At 39.8% G+C, this 17,860-nt stretch overlaps 1 protein-coding gene across 14 annotated transcripts in view; it reads left to right on the forward strand.

The window, feature by feature from the left end:
* Positions 1-2,758: 2,758 nt before the first annotated feature.
* pdlim5 (PDZ and LIM domain 5) overlaps positions 2,759-17,860 on the forward strand; it is a 166,329-nt gene continuing 151,227 nt past the window's right edge. For 13 of the 14 annotated variants that reach the window (XM_008111057.3, XM_008111060.3, XM_008111059.3 and 10 more), the window contains exons 1-2: positions 2,759-2,912; positions 8,154-8,284. In XM_008111057.3, the coding sequence (XP_008109264.1) occupies positions 8,189-8,284 (96 nt within the window). In that variant the 5' untranslated portion in view covers positions 2,759-2,912; positions 8,154-8,188. The remainder of the gene's footprint in view (positions 2,913-8,153; positions 8,285-17,860) is intronic. The other variant, XM_062982173.1, reaches the window with a different exon arrangement.

A 17,860-nucleotide genomic window follows, 5' to 3' on the forward strand; every position in this document is an offset into this window, starting at 1 on the left:
TGGCAAGATTTGTTCAGAGGAAGTTCCCCTATATTTTCCTAGGAGGTTAGAGAGAATGTGACTTGTTCAAGTTCAACAAAAGTGCACCGACGCTGTATAATTAATACAGCATATATATCAATTAAACACATTAAAGATAGAGTGAAAGTTCTGCAAAGAATAAACTTCTCCTGTAGTTTGCAAAGACCAAGCCGGAAAGGCACAGAAGGACCCAATCCAAGAGCCAGAACTACTCCATAATCAGTTCTAAGCAAAATGAAGCTGTCTGCTCATTTCCTCTTTCTCAGTTCCTCAAAGAAAAGAAAAGGGAATGGGGAGGAAGGTACTCAGGTCAGCTCTAGGATGAGACTGGCTTTCTTCGCCTCCGAGGAGAAAGGGAAATATCAGAAAAGGAATTAATTCCCAATAGAATTCAAAAGAAGGTGCAACATGGGAACAGAACTGCTGCGGGGTTGGGTTGCTGTGTTTTCCAGCCTGTATGGCCATGTTCCCGAAACATTCTCTCCTGACATTTCACCCACATCTATGGCAGGCGTCCTCAGAGGTTGTGAGGCTTGTTGGAAACTGGGCAAGTGGGGTTTATGTATCTGTAGAACGCACAGGGTGGGAAAAAGAACTCTTGTCTGTTGGAGGCAAGTGTGAATGTTGCAGTTGGACACCTTATTTAGCATGGAATAGCCTTGCAGCTTCAAAACTTGGCTGCTCCTTGCACACATTCACACTACTGACTTCAACCCATGGTAGTGATTCAGGATGCTGATTTTGTTTACTTATTTCCTGCCTTTCCCCCGAAGACTCAAAGTTTCTTAAAATATATTGATAATTAATACATAATGAACAAACAGGTAAAAATAAACACCTGTACATTTTAAAACCATACAGAAGTTAAGATAAAATTTAGCATATCCATAAAAAGAGCATCAAATACAGTAGAGTCTCGCTTATCCAAAACTCGCTTATCCAAGGTTCTGTATTATCCAAGGCATTTTTGTAGTCAATGTTTTCAATATATCAAGATATTTTGGTGCTAAATTCGTAAATACAGTAATTACAACATAACATTACTGCGTATTGAACTACTTTTTCTGTCAAATTTGTTGTATAACATGATGTTTTGGTGCTTAATTTGTAAAATCATAACCTAATTTGATGTTTAATAGGTTTTTCCTTAATCCCTCCTTGTTATCCAAGATATTCGCTTATCCAACATTCTATCGACTCCTTTAGCTTGGATAAGTGAGACTCTACTGTATAAACAAATATCAGTCAGTCTGGTTGCCATAATCTTGTTTTTTTTAATGTTTTAACTGCAACCCAGCTTTTGCACTTTCTTTTTTCAGGATGGTTATAAGGAGCCCCCAATGGCACAGGGTGTTAAAGCGCTGAGCTGCTGAACTTGCAGACCGAAAGGTCACAGGTTCGAATCCGGGGAGCGGAGTGAGCGCCCACTGTTAGCTCCAGCTTCTGCCAACCTAGCAGTTCGAAAACATGCCAGTGTAAGTAGATCAATAGGTACCGCTCCGGCAGGAAGGCAACGGCGCTCCATGCAGTCATGCCGGCCACATGACCTTGGAGGTGTCTACGGACAACGCCAGCTCTTCGGCTTAGAAATGGAGATGAGCACCAACCCCCAGAGTCAGACATGACTGGACTTAACGTCAGAGGAAAGCCTTTACCTTTATCTATCCATAAAAACAGCATCAAATATAAACAAATATCAATCAGTCTGGTTGCCATAATCTTGGTTTTGTTTTTTTTAAAGAAACGTTTTAACTGCAACCCAGCTTTTGCACTTTCTTCTTTCAAGATGGTTATAAGGCTCCTCAGCGCCTCCTCGCTTTCAGCCACCAAAGTGGTATCATCTGCATATTTATGGTAAGGTTGATGATGACCGACAGGGAGCTCACGAGGTCAGGAAGAGTCGGAAGCAACTGAATGAATAAACAACAACAAGGTTTTGTCGAAGGCTTTCATGACTCAGGGCGGATCACATTGCACACATAAAGGCAAATATTCAATGCCATAACATAGAACAGAGACAGAGACAAGATGCAGGCACGGGCTGGCCTCGAACTCTTGGTCAGAGTGATTTGTTGCAGCTGGCTTGCTTTCCAGTCTGCACCACAGCCCGGCCTGCAACACTTTGAAAAGAGAGGAGTTCCAGACCTGGGAACCAGGGGCAGCTAATGACTCTGAACAAAGGATGCCACTAGGAAGGAAGAAGCCAGGAGATGGAGCTATTCAATGCTAAATAAGGTGATTACAACATTCACACTGGCCTCCAACCGACAAAGAGTTCTTCTCTCACCCTGGACTTTCTATATATATATATATATATATATATATATATATATATATATATATATATATAAACCTTCCTTGCTTAGTTTCTCCATACCTCACAACCTCTGAGGATGCCTGCCATAGATGTGGGCGAAACGTCAGGAGAGAATATTTCTAGAACATGGCCATACAGCCCGGAAAACATACAACAACCCAACAACAAGGTTGTTCCCTTCCTTGGAGAGGGAAAAAGTTTGAGAAGCACTGCTCTAGCAAAGCACTGAGAGTTAAAGCGGTATCAAAGTGCTCTCCTTTTCTGCAGTGTGGATAGTGTTGCAAGGCCGCGAGAGATTGGAGCCTTGGCTTCTTCCTGAGGAGCATCTGGCAGGTTGCCTCCTGCCTTCCTTTTCCTCTCTCTCTCTCTCTCTCTCTCGCTCCTCCTCTCTCTCTCTCTTTTCTCAGCGAGACCTTCCCCCTCAACTCCCTCCTTGGCTGCCCAGGGGAGGAGCCCAGCCAAAGGGGCGGAAGCGCCGACAAGAGCCCGAGGCGAGCCTCTCTGCGCTTGGAGTTTGCGCTCTGCGCCGCAAAAGGAGTCGCGTCCTGTGCGTGGAGCGAAAGGCACGGAGAGGGTGAGTAGGCGAAGCGAGAGGCAGGGAAGGGGCTTTGCCGGGAAAGAAAAGTCCTTCTGGACACAAGGCTAGAGGGGAGGCGACGAAGGGCTCCGGGAACTTTCCTCCGGCGCTTTGCTCCTGTCCTGAGCCGGCAGGTTAAGAGGCAGTGCGCCTTCCCGGAGGGTCATCAAAGCCACAGCCTGGGATATTATCACTCTGCAAAGGGAGATGAACTGCACTATAGAACTAACCCACTTCCAGACCTCCTTAACTGCAGTGGTTCAAGGCTATGGGGCCGTGGAGGGTGTAGTTCTACAAGGTCTTTAGCCTCCTCTGCCCAACAGTGTTCCTGTTACTACACCAAACTTCAGATGCCAGGGATCCATAGCTTTGAGCCAGGGCAGTTCAAGTGATTGTCAAACTGCATTCACTCTACAGCAGGCATGGACAAAGTTGGGTCGACCAGGTGTTTTGGACTTCAACTCCCACCATTCCTCACCGCCTCAGGCCCTTTCCTTTTCCCCCTCAGCCGCTTAGCGGCTGAGGGGGAAAAGGAAAGGGCCTGAGGCGGTGAGGAATGGTGGGAGTTGAAGTCCAAAACACCTGGTCAAACCAACTTTGCCCATGCCTATTCTACAGTGTAGAATATTGCACCCCATGAGAAATAAATTGATAGCAGAAGCTTTTGGAGAGGTAAGTTCACTGACAACCTCAGCTGCAGGTTCAGTATCCCTTGTCTTAAATGCTTGGGGCTGGGAGTGTTTTGGAGCCTGGAGTTTTATTTTTTAGACATTGGAATACTTTCATTGGAGTATGGGACCCAAATCTAAACACAAAATATGTCATATATGCCTAATTATTGTTATTATTAATACACGTAACCTGAAGGTCATTTTATACACAATATTTTTAAAACAAAATTATACAGGAATCAAAGTTTGTATGGAGTGAACCACCAGAAAGCAAAGGTGTCACTTTAGCAGATACCCATGTGGACAGTTTGGATTTTAGAGTATTTTTGAATTTTGAATTAGGGATGGTCAACCTGTATCATCTTTTTTCTCTCAGAGTGTATCTATCTACATCAGGCATTGGCAAACTTTAGCCTTCCAGGTGTTTTGGACTTCAACTCCCACAATTTCCAACAGCCAATAGGCTATTAGGAATTGTGGGAATTGGAGTCCCAAACATCTGGAGGGCTGAAGTTTGCCCATGTTTGATCTACACTGTCAAATTAATGTAGTTTGACACTGCTGTGGCTCAATGTTACAGATTCATGGCACTGTACCATAGTTTTATAAAGTTTTACCAGATCTTTAGCCTTCTTTCCCAAAGTGTGCGGGTCCCTCACTAAACTCCCAGGAGCCCATAGCCCTGAGTTATAGCAACTATAATGGTGCCAGGCTGCATTTATTTTACAGTGTGGATGCACATTTAGTCTCCAAGGGGTTATAAGATCCCTTTGCATGTAATAAAAGTGTTTGGCTTTTGTTGACTCTAAGGAGGGGTAGAAAGAAACAACCCTACAGCACTGTGTTACCATTTCCCACCTTAAGTTAACCGTCCTTTGAGTGGGAATTCATTTCTTTTCTGATTTTATACATACACATGAACACTTCCCTTTCTCTTAAAAGCAAGGAAGCCATTTAAACAGGAAAGGCACAGTCTCATCCTAGAGCTGATCTGAGTCCCTTTCTTTTGTATTTCCTTTTTTATTATTTCAGGAAGTGAGAAAGAGAAAATAAGTGCAGCTTTATTTTATTTAGAACTGGTTTTTGGGAAGCCCTGACTATTAGGTTGGCTCCTTTTGTGCCTTTCCGGCTTCTTCTCTGCAAACTCAATTTCTCGGCAGGACTATTAACTGTTTTGTAACCTTTCAGTTTGAAATGGTGAAAGCAGTGTGGAGATGTTTTAGTGTGATAAGGTACATTCAAAACAGGTGAAGAATTGTTTGGTGGCTCTGTTTACTTCTTTTTGTCTGGACTTTTATTAACTGGGCAGGTGCCAAATGGAAAAGTAGGAACTTCCACAGGAAAGATCTTTTCTTAGAATGTAGCCTATAAAGAGATTTCTTCCCCTGCCTTCTAGACAGGAGATTCTTATTCTTCAAATCATGACACAAAGAACAAATATGTAAAAAAATTAAATGTGCAACTTCTAAAAATTAGTGGCTCCTAACTTGTCATTTTCTCAATGATTTAATGCATTTAAAGTCAAATTTATGTTTTGTATTCACTAATAGTTGAGCTTCTTTGTGAATTTCCAATGTAACTGATATTGTTCTTAAGGAAAGATCAATGGAACAGGAAGAAAAGGAAGGTGATTCTGCCTAAAAGATCCACAGTCAAAATCTTGCAGTTTTGCTAGTTCTTGCTTATTACTTATTTTTCAAAGTTCCCTTTTTATTATTCCATTCAGTGTTTCAGTGTCCTTCCTTCATGGATTTTTGTGACTGGAGGAGAGAAATAAAAGTTATTCTGGACTATGCCCATGGTGTACTGTACTAACATAATGATAAGAAAAGTGTGGCCCTGAGGTCATGTGCAATGCTCAAGAAGGTTCTTGCCACTTTTATATCTCCCAGACGTGTCTGGATCAGCTTTTTTTAATGACAAAAGGGCATATTCCTTTTTTCCAGAATCATCCAGGAGAGGCAATTCATAATTTGAAAAGTTTCAGGGAATGCCACACGATTCATAACTTGGGTCATTTTTGAGTTTTGTTTTTGTTTTGTGTTATATATTTTTGGCAGTCTGTTCATCCTCTAGAGCAGCAGTTTCCAAACTCTGTCCTGTGGAAATCCAGGGTTCCACAATAGCATGATAGTGGTTCAGCACAAAAATCTTTTAAATCTTTTTAAAACCTTTTTGAAAAGTTCATGCCAGAGTATGAAGATTTCATTGAAATCCAATGTACCTTTGCTTTAAAAACAAAATCTAAATCTCTTTATTTCCAAACCCACATTATATAAAACACCTAAGCGATAGGGGTAGATGAAAGAAGGAAGAAACTTGTGGGTTCACAGTGCTTAGGGACAGAGTTTGAGTTCCGTGGCCAGTGGGGGGGGGGGGTGTTTTCTGAAGCAATCTATGACCAAAACAGTTTGAGAATCACTGTCCTAAAGGGGTCCAGGGATGGAAAAATGTCCTCTAACCCAGTGTTCCCCAAACTATGCTGCTCCAGATGTTTTGGACCTCAGCTCCCACAGTTCCTAACAGCTGGCAAGCTGGCTGGGATTTCTGGGAGCTGAAGTCTAAAACACCTGGAGGAGCACAGTTTGAGAAGCACCGCTTAAACTGCCAGAGATGCATGTCTTTTTATTAGTGGGTAATTATGCCTGAAGCAACTAAATGCTATTTGACTGCAAGCTCTTCCTTTGTCTTGATTCTTGAACATTGACAAAAACACGTCAGAGGATAGAGCAGTGGTTTTATTCCATCTTCAGATATGAGAAAGTCTGATATACATGCAGGCCCCATCTACACTGTCATATTATGCAGTTTGAAAATGCATTATAGGACAGTTTGGATGGACACATACATATACAGTGATCATTGGCAATATAAAAGCTCTTGTGCTTCTTCTTTGTGGTTATCTAAGCATCTTCCAATGAGCAGTCTGGGGTTTGTAAAAACTGATGGATTTTCTCCTGTTATGGAATCTAACATGGCTTAATTATGGATATGCAGTGTGTAGAGTGGTTCCTGGACACTTTACTACTCACTTTTGTGTGTCTCAGTTGATCCTGTGGTCAACCCTGAAATAGAAAATGTAATCCTTGTTTATTTTTTCAGAATGCTAGAAGTCTTCATTCAGTAGCCATTAGAATAGGGTTAGCTCTATTAGGTGAGTGTGGGTAATTGAAAACCTTAGATTTGTTGTGTTATTTCTTTTTAGGGCATATTAATGTGTGGACAGTTGCAAGACCCTGCTATTGTTTTGGTGTGCAGACTCTTACTTTAGCTGAGGTGCCCAGTGCTTTCAGTTGTATAGCTTTGCCTTTTCTCCCAGATTCAGAAAAGTAAATAGGCTTCAAAGAAATAATTCATCATTTAGGCTATAAGCACATCATTTGCCTAACTGAAGTTCCACCTTAAATTTTAGATCCTTTTCATGCCATGCTTTGGTTTCATGTTACAGTCTGTGGCACCTCTAAGTCCTTCCAAGTAATTAAAACAGAAGACAGCTTCTACTCAGGCAATGCCACAAAATTTTATCTGATGTGGTGTTCAAGCATCAACCTTGGATGCTGGACAACAACAATAGCAAAGGCATTTTTCCCAGTTTCAAGAAATTTACTGTGGAAATATTTCACTTTTAGATTATGGGCATGTGTTACATCAGTTTTTGTGTGATTTGATCAGTACTTTATTTGGCAAGAATGATTTCAGGAAGACTTTAGACTGAATTAAAAAGTCATCCTTGTTCTGTTTATTATAACTTTTCTCATTGCAGTATGCACATATAATGCTAGTGGCCTGTTAGAGGTCCTGATTGGAGTAGATCCACTGGTTATCAAAAGTGTTGATTCTCCATTCAAAAACTGATTAAGAGAGACTACTCTTATTGGAACTAAGGATTTCAGCCATAGTATCTATAAAGCTCCAGACTTTAAAAAGGAAAAGATATTTTTGTCTTAAACCATTATGCATTTTGACCATCTACTTGTAAAGAAAAGCTAGTATTTTAAACATCTCTTAAATATTGTTTTATGTGATGTTTTCTTGATATAATGAAATTAATGGTCAGTGGACATTTAATTGTAAATATCAAGATGTTGATTAAACTCACAGGACTGCATAATATTTCAACATGTGTGTGCATCTTCATTAGTATTATTTTACCTTGAACGTATGGTGTGTACTAAATAATGGATGTAATATTTATTTATTCTTCCAATTACAGCAACATCAGTTATGTAGACATCTATTTTTTCCTCCACATTTGCTAGGGTAAGGGATGCAGGACCACTGTGAAAATGGGGAAAATATATCTCCCTTTTTTTAACCTTGAATCTCTAGGTCCTCCAGTGCATCATAGAATCACACTGGAGTATCTATAAATACCTAGAAAAGTGTTTATTCTATGAATCTCTAGATCCTCTTGTACTAGTCTATGATCAGCTTCAAGCTGAAGTTAAACACTGAGTAGCAATGGAAGTCCTGAAGGTTGTCATAAACAGAGTGCTGAGGAGAGGGGCTTACTAACTTTATGCATGTGTGTTCAGTATCCTGACTAATCATTAAACTTGCCTTACAGATATCTCATTCCCGGTTTGACTTGGAGTGAACACCATGAACAATTACAGTGTATCTCTGGTTGGGCCGGCCCCTTGGGGTTTCAGGCTCCAAGGGGGCAAGGACTTCAACATGCCTTTGACCATCTCTCGGGTGAGCCAATGCCCCATTCCCCCCTCCCCCACAAAAAACTCATTTCATGAGATATTTTCTACATTGGGTGCTCCTCGGAGCCAGTGAAAATGAATATTTTGGTAACATTATCTAACTGATAAAATGCACAAACATACATCATTGTTGTGTGAAGCTCAAAAATCCAGATGATTTTTGAGAGGATGGGAAATGCCCCACTTGCATATGGTAACAGGGGTCTCCAAATCAGAAATGTTTTGAGATAGCTACTACTTAAAAGTTTTTTTCTTTAATATGCAGAGTAGGGCTTGTATTTTATTGGCGCATATGTGTTTCTTGATGTGCATTTGAGCTGCAATGTAGCAAGAGAATAAGGTAAAGGTTTTCCCCAGACGTTAAGTCCAGTCATGTCTGACTCTGGGGTGTGGTGCTCATCTCCATTTCTAAGCCAAAGAGCCGGCGCTGTCCGTAGACACCTCCAAGGTCATGTGGCCGGCATGACTGCATGGAGCGCCATTACCTTCCCACCTATTGATCTACTCACATTGGCATGTTTTCGAACTGCTAGGTTGGCAGGAGCTGGAGCTAACAGCAGCCGCTTCCGCCGCTCCCGGGGCTTGAACTTGAGACCTTTCGGTCTGCAGCTCAGTGCTTTAACGCACTTTGCCACCGGGGCTCCAAGATAATAGTTTGCTCTAAATTCATGTCTTTTAGCACATGGCTGATCAAGACGTGTTCCGTGGACTTGTGCCAGTTTGCAAGCCACTAGTTGCTAGATATTGGTGAGTTTCCAGGAAGGAGAGAAATATTTGTGGTTAGTGGACACAAGTACAGTACAGGCAGTCCCTGAGTTACAAACATCTCAGTTATAAATGAGAATGAGACAACAGGAAGTGAAAGAAATCTATCCCTTGGAAGGAAAATTCATCCTGAAAGAGTTAGCGAGGGTGTGTGTGTGTGTCTTCACTGAAGCTTTCTCACCAATCCTTGTTTCCACAACAAGCCAATTTTTTCAAATCATGGGGACAAAAAGTGAGGTGAAATATATATTTAGCTGGAGTTACACTTATAAAATGTATCTGTTTTGACTAATATACAAATTTAAGAACAAACTTACAGAAGCTATCTTGTTTGCAACTTGGGTACTGCCTGTATTATGAGATATTAGAAAACAATAATTGCTGATCCCACACATGAGTTAGTTTGGAAAGTGCTGTCATAAAGGACACTGTTGTCCCAGTATTTCAAAAAGCTACAGCCAAGGCCTTGGTTCAACACACAACCTCTGAGCTCTGTAAGGGGAAATGCCTTCTGTGAAATATGGAGAGGAAACTGCTGCGACAGTGGGGCCTGTAGTCTAATTTGTTGGGTGCTGATGGTGCCTTGCCCCATTTCCTCTCTTACACTGGTCCTTACAGAAAAAAACTAATTGTTGTGGGAATTGCTCTGTTGCCTGGGATGAGGAAATATGAATGTGACTTGTGATAGGATAGTTCTGTGGTTTCCTAAGCCAGAGCATAGCTTCCTGTTACTGTCTAACATACTTATTTTTGCAGTTTGTTTCCAGGAAAAACACAAAAAAGGCATAAATTAACAGTTATCTCTACAAGGGGGCTTATTCGGTTATGATGATGAGCTGATAAAATGACCTGATAAAATGAGAGTGAGCAGGTGGTTTGCCTAAATGAGTAAAATACAAATGAAGCTGGTTCTATATAAAATCAGAAACAAACAGACGACCAAGGAATCAACACTTAAATATCTCCCTTACAAGTGATAGTTTCATACCTACAAAGTCTTAATTTATCCTGGATTCTTCTATTATTGTGTCTGAACTTTACATATTTTGCATATATAGCTTCCTTGAGTCAAGAAACATTTGACTTCTTCATTGATAGAGCCCCCAATCATGTATAGTGAACTAGTTAAACACTGGTTATTTCTCTGCTTAAAATTAATAGAATATGCAGAGCCTTAAACTGAATTCAACTCAAGGAAATCACAGTGTGCTTGAGTGATTGCAAAAATATTAGAAATTATGCCAGTTCATTAGTTGGGAAGGTCAGTTTAGAGGTTCCCTAACTAACTTTTGCAAAAAGCCACATGTCAGTAGACTTAACATACAGCTGTGTGGATGTCCAGAAGTGCTGTCAGGGCTATATTGTATTTTCGAAGATGGATAGGACAAGTCTTTAGTCCCTTTTTATGGATAGCCATAGGACAGATGGGTGAATATTTATTAGTACAAAGCTTACTTGTGCCCTTGATTTTCCTTTTGAACATACTGGGAGCTTATGTTCAGGCTTTTAAAGAATTAGGACAGATTTTTGTTGTCCAGAATAGCTTAAAACTTTACAAAAACTTTTAAAACTGCTAATTTTGTAGTGATTTGTACTAGTCTGCGTAGAATGCTTGTGAACTTTGGATATTTTTTTAAAAAACATTGCAAAAATAACATAAATGTGATGCTCTCCAAATTAATCTAGATTAAATATTAGTTCCTAGCACTATAGATTCTCAGACTTCCATGTATATTTTATCTTTTGGATTTTGAGGTTTTTGTCTCAGTCTATTATAGGCATGGGCTAACTTTGACCCTCCAGGTGTTTTGGACTCCAACTCCCACAATTGTGGGAGTTGGAGTCCAAAACACCCGGAGGGCTGAAGTTTGCCCATGCCTGGTCTATAACCTATTGGGAATTTTTGCTGTATACCCTTTGAAATGAAAAGTGATCTACACTGAACATATTCTGTCTCTGTGTTAATAGTAGGATTTAGTATTCTCTTGTCATTATGTTATTAATATAACCTCTACACCCCATTTAGGTTTTAGGTACTGACTAGCATACATTCCTTTGTATGGTGTGCTTTTTGGTCTGGAATTAGTGTCCTTCATGCTGGTATGTTGATCAATTGCTTCTCTGATAATGGAAGGGCACTATGTTGTGTTGTTGGTACAATGGGACAAAATGTACAGTGCAGCAATCTTCTCTTCTCAGTATTGCCAGAGGTTTCAGCTAATTAAATGCTGATAAAGAAATGCATGAACAAAAGAGCAGAGCTGTTTATGTGCCCTTTACAAAGGTCCTGCTGTCTGTTGTGACCTTCTTGAGTTTGGGGCAGTCATGCATGCAATTCATTTTGGACTGTGAGGAGAGAGTTATTTTTATGGCCTTTGTATTGTGGGCTGGCATCGCAACACTGCTGCATGCAAGGTAAGTTTAAAAATACTTTTGAGCAGCACTTTAAAAACAGTTGCTAAATAGAAACTACCTTCTAATGGATTTATTCTTGGCGAGAGCCTCCATAAAAGCAAATGTCACATTCAGCAACTGTCCAAAGAAAGTTCCTTTCATGAGAAAGGCGTCTGCCTTGCGCCAACAAGTTTAGTAGAGTTCGTAACTACTTATTTGAAGTGGAAATAATGATTTCACTTTTGGGATTTAGGGCAAAGTATGCTCCAATGAGTAGGGACAGCAAGGGGCTTTGATCTGCGCTAATTGCATGCTATGCAACTTTATTAAAAATGTTATGGCACTTCATTTCCACACTTTCCATAGTAAGCCTGCTATTTTCAGCTCACTGTAGAGTGCAAGGAAGAGGCTGGATCACTGGGAGACATAGGAGAAGATCTACAAGGCTCATGGGGTTGTTTTTGATGTAATTAGTAACATCTGGGCTGGAAGAAGTTCTGTAAAATACAGAGAGGAAAGACGAAAGGAAGGAAGAAAGGAAAAGAAGAGAGAGGCTTAGAAACTACATAATGGAATATAAGCACACCAAGGAATAAAATGGTATACTCTCAAAAGAATGTTCAAAATATAAACGACATTGCATGTCATCATAGATCTTTCTAGACCAGACATTTTTCAAAAGAGTGTTTACTTTGACTATTAACCAATCCTCTTTAAGTGGTGGATAATGTGGTGGTTTGGGTGTCTGGCTGGGACACTGGCAGGCCGGAATTTGAATCCCTATTTAGCCACATAAAACCACTGGGTGATCTTGGGTAGGTCACACTTTTTCAACCTCAGGAGGGTAAATGAAATCACCTCTGAACAAATCTTGCCAAGAAAATCTGTGATAGTCAGCTTAGTCATCATAAATCAAAAAAGACTTGAAGGTACAGATAGTTAACAATAATAGATGAGAATTGTTGGGTAGAATGAAAAAATTAGGCAAGTTCCTGCCTCCCATTAGTTAAATGTTTCAACTCCATCTCTGTTATCTGAAAGGAAATTACTGAGCACCAAAATGTCATCCATATACAATAATCCTTCTGTGTTTGCAGTGGATATATTCTTGAACTTACTGTGGAAACAGAAACCATGGATAACAATGAACTATGAAAATGAATGACTTCCACTCAAAGCAACCATAGAATATGGAATCATGATACTTTCTTTTTAGTTAATTATTTAGCCTTTTTGTGTTGGATAAGGAAATAGGTGTGTTTAAGTAGAACCATACAGACAACTTCTTATTTCTACCATATGATAACACACAATATTTCTTACTTATGGTGATCCTAAGATGAATCTATCATAGAGATGGTTTATTGTTAGAATTTGTTAAGAGGAGATTTGCCTTTGCCTTTCTCGGAGGTGGAGATAGTTGGTTTCCATGGTCAAGCAAGGATTCAAACCCTGTTCTACCAGTGTCCCTGTGGAACACACAAACTACTATATTAGTCAAATGAATTAAACACTTAAAGGGAGATCTGGAGGTGAAACATTAACACAAATCCCTGTGTTTTCTCTGCATTTCTCTATGTCAGAATTTGGATTCATTCTGTTCCTCTTTACAATGCAATCTCCTAGAATCAAGAAGAGATTACATGTAACCTTAGGAAGAACTTCTTCACTCTACAAGCTGTTAATCAGTGAAGAGAAATCAGTGTTCCCTCACTTATCGCAGGGGTTATGTTCCAGGACCACCCGCGAAAAGTGAAAATCCACGAAGTAGGGATGCTATATTTATGTTGTTTGCAAGTAGCATCTCTGTCCTCTCCTCTCAAGCATGCGCATGCGCGCTTCTGCCACTGCCACGTGAGGCAAAAACAAAGCTGCTTCAGCCTTCTTTTCTCTCCCTTCCTTAGGCTTCTTCTTAGAAAGGAAGTAGAAAGAGGATTTATAACATTATTTATGATTTATACTATTATTTTAGTGCTTATTAAAAGCCCACGAAACAGCGAGGGTGCGAAAAGTGAACCGCGAAGTAGTGAGGGAACACTGTATAAGCAAAGGTTGGATGACCATCTCTCAGAAGTGCTTTAGTTGTGTATTTATGCATCGCAAGGAGTTGGACTGGTTGACCTTTGCAGTCTCTTCCAAAATTGTGATTTAGCATGATTTCCTGCATGAACAATTTAACTGCTGAAAGTTTGATACTTCTCTTTTAAGAACAGAGATCTGTACGTTTGTAAATCCTTTGCTAATATAAAACCTTGAGTCTGTGTTCTTCCTTTTCTTTTACATGTCTTCCATTTTCCCTTCCCCTCTCATTCACACATGGAACATGTAGACTTTGGACACAGTATTTTGTGTGTGTGGTTTACGTATTGCCCTAATGAAAGAATAATCCCAACTGAATTCATTCAGACCTGTGAACAGACATGTGGAAGATGGTGCTAAATTATCTCTTCTGCTCTTCCCATCAGCAGCATACAGCCCCATCTGTCCCTAGGCCTTGTGAAATCTGGTTTTTAAAAATGGTCTCTGTGTCTTTAGAAGTGGCAGCTGCTTCACTCAGAGCAACAAATGAAGCCCTGTCTGTGCACACTTAGCTTCTACCCCCACCTCCAAATACAGCACATCAGTATGCTGCATTAGCCTAAATCTTTCCAGCATTAGATTTATTGATTGGTTTATAGCAGCAAGGGGCTTTATTGAGCAAAATGCAGCTGAACTGACGGGAAGCAGCAAGATTTAATAGCATTACAAAGGTCAAATTATCTTTTAAAAACATTCTCTTTAACAGCTTAAAAGGGTTGCATATTTATAAAAATAAATGGAATACATAGGCCTTTGATATAATGAAAAAGACAGAATAGACCAATTCCCTCTCTTTTGCAAAACGAACAGTACCGAAATACAAGTTTTCTCCCCTCTGTAATCAGTTTCTCTCCATTTAATGGCATCAGTTGCTACCGATTTTGGTTATGGAGCTAAATGTGGTAGCACTTGTGTTTCTCATGTTCTTGTTGGTCAGTAGCTTGAGAATTCTGGAATTAATAATGCGCTCTTGCACAAATGGATTGTGGAAAAAGTCAGTCATTAAGTCCCCCCTTAAAAAGGATGGGGATACTGGTATGTCTCTTTTCTGTTTTGTGTCTAAGTGTTCATAAAGTTGCAATCGTGTTTTTTTGGCAAGTTCTAGCAGTCAAAGTTGTAGTTATATAGTAAGTTTCAAAAAATTCCCAAACTCCCTAATGTAATACTTGGCTAAGAGCAGCCGTGTCTGTAAGCCATTTGTGTAGAGATGTGCCTTATGTTGTTCTATCCTGTTTAAAATTGTCTTGTTAAAATCATTAAAGTATAAGCCTGTGGAAAGATTTGGATTGGAGACATGATCTGGCCTTAGGCAAGCTTCTCTTCTCCAGCTTGAAAAAGTTGCATGTTTTGCAAGATTGCTCCAAGACACCAGAATAAGGGCCCTTTTTAGGGAACTATTACCAATATCACATCAACATGCCTTTGAAAATATTTCTTAACCTGATGAACATCAGTTACATTACAGCAAATGCTTAATCTCTTGACAGAATGATAGACAGGCAGAAGTTAGGGGAGTGCCTTGGGGGAGTAGGACCGAGATAACACATCTGGTTCCAACATGAGTGAAATTGCAGGTACAGAATAATTTTTTCTTGCACCTATGAAACAACACCTCTGGTATTTGTTTCCACATGCTTCTTAGATGGAATAGTCTATATACACAACTACAGCTCCCTCCTTTTTTTGACTTCCAGGGAAACAGGTATCCGTCTCTTCTTCTTTGCAGCTTCTGTGTATTTTTAAGGAGAGGATAAGAGCTATTTGTAATACAAAATGCAGCATAAGAACCACCCATGCTGAATACGCTTTTCATGTCAAGAAGAAGAAAAAAGTCTGTTTGTAAAATGTCCAAAATAGGCCTTTGGGAAGGCCCTTTCAGATGCCTTCTATTTAATATAAACAATGAAGAATAAGACCTTGTTTTTCTTGTTTTCATTTAGAGCCCAGAGGGCTGGTTGCTCCAGTTCAACGCTCCCCACCATTTTAATGAGCTATTTTTAGTCAAACTGTTTTCTCATTATTCATCTAAAGATGGTTATCTTTAAGGGCATTGTGAGAGGAGACATGGTGTTGAAGGGCTTGTTTGTTTTTCTTGGAAGAGAGCCATGAGATAATATGGGTTCCTAACTTTACAGAAAAAAGGGAGGGGGAATCTTGATGTTATCCTGCTATCCATAAATGGGAATGCATGACAGAAGATTATCTTTTCCTTGCTTAAAATAATGGGAAAATTGGTATTTCCTTGTCCAAATAAAATGTTTTTCATAGCTGACTTCTGAACTCTGGGAATGCATCAGCCCTTTTTTTGGTTAAGGCCATAAATGGATGCATGCAATAAGTTTAAACTATTTTGTCTGGTATCAGTGGTGGGGAAGCTATAGTTTTTTTGAAAGCTGGCTGCATGTGAATGTATTTGGATTTACTAGGAATGTCTATATTAGGCAAGAGTGTAATCTTCTGTTTTACATCTTATACATGATACATCATTTCAATGTACAACTTGGCTGCTTGTCAGGAGTGGGTTACACCCATGCTGGCTGATATATTTTATTGACTGGATTCTGTATTGCTGATCTGCAATACAATGGCACACCTATGCACTATTTTTGCATAGCATGAAATTCATTAGAATTTCTTTCATGGCACCTCTAATGCTTAAGTAATAGACACATGTCACAAGTAAACATGCACTATGTCTTACTGAGTCTGCTGCACTACTATGGAATTTGACAGCTGATAAAACTCTGCAAAAATGCTCAGGTGTCAGGGATGTAGCCTGAAAAGTGTTGCATAGGCATTTATTTTTTCAGCCCTTCCTTTAATTGTACTGTTGTTTTTTTCTTTGTCCATTGTGTTTCTACAATTCTATCATAGTCAACTAGATCCTAAGATAAAATCAACCCAAGGAAACCATAAAACAAGTTTCCTGTACCTTTCTCACCCTTAAAATAACCACCTCTCTCTCACACACACACAGCTTTGACATTGGTTTGGGGATAACCCTGAACCATGTGTAATGATTGGGTGGAGGGATAGTGGGAGAAGAGAGAAAGAGAGAATTGCCCCAAATTCTCCTGGAAGAAGCAGAAGTGAAGTTGTTCTAGTTAGTTGTTTAAGAAGCTTTAGAACAGAGGGAAACTTGCCCAGAAGTGGTGTGTGTAGGTAGCAGAGACACACCTTTCTTTCTATGAATTTTCATAAGTTAACTATATTAGATTAGAGGCAGATTCCTGAATATCCAAAGACGAAGACTGGTTTAACTTTAGAGGCAATCCTCTTTTGAAGAGAAATGTGCTGAACCCTAAGTGTATCCTTCAGAGATTGACTCCCGCAAAGTAAGGCAAATGGGAAATACATATGCTATGTAACTAAAAACTGCTTTGAAAAATATATTCAGAACATATACGCATGGCCTACATTACAGCTGATGGCTAAGAAGTTGGGGAACATCTGAGATATGGTGTAAATAGGGCAAAGATATGAAAGAAAAACTGTATTGAGCACTGCCTCCAGAAGCCGGAGATGAAAAGAGAAGTTTCTGCCTTTGTATGTCTCATTTGTATTTGACAGTAAAGGCATTGAATGTTTGCCTATGTAAATACTGTAATCCGCTCTGAGTCTCCTAGGGGAGAAGGACAGAATATAAATAAAGTGTATTATTAAATACGAACCTACATTACAGCTGATGGTTAACAAATTGGGGAACATTTGAGATATGGCGTAAATAGGGCAGAGGTAGGAAAGAAAATGGTATAGATACTTTATTCAAAATTCCAGACTGGAGCCAGTGTGGCATAGTGGTTTCAGTATTGGGCTATGATGCTGGAGACCAAAGTTCAAATCCCTATTTGGCAATGGAATCCCATTGTCTGCCCATGGGCAAGTCACACTCTCAGCCTCTTAAGAAATCTTTGCAAGAAAACCTTCAGAGAGCCAACTTAGGCTCACTATAAATCAGAAAGTACTTGAAGGCATAAAACAACAACCACTGTTAAGTTTGCCACCTCTGAAATACCTGTGTCTTGTCCAGGTAATTGCTTCTGACCTGGTTTTCATTTTCTAGCTGTTCTATGAATGTGGATTTAAGCTCAGCAGGAGCCCATGATTTTTACTGCATAACTCTCTGTGCATGTTACGGTCAAGCGCTAAAGCAAACACTCAACCCAAATACCTTTTAAGCATATGTTTTCTTGGCTTATATAGCAGCTTGTTTCTTCCATAACTGCAGATGGGAATTGAGGGAATTAATCTTCCTCATTTTCTATAATCTGTTTGGCAACTCTCTTAGAATATACAAAAAAAGTCATTAGCAAATCATGCCAGG

Source organism: Anolis carolinensis, chromosome 5 (assembly GCF_035594765.1).
Source record: "Anolis carolinensis isolate JA03-04 chromosome 5, rAnoCar3.1.pri, whole genome shotgun sequence".
NCBI lineage: Eukaryota > Metazoa > Chordata > Lepidosauria > Squamata > Dactyloidae > Anolis > Anolis carolinensis.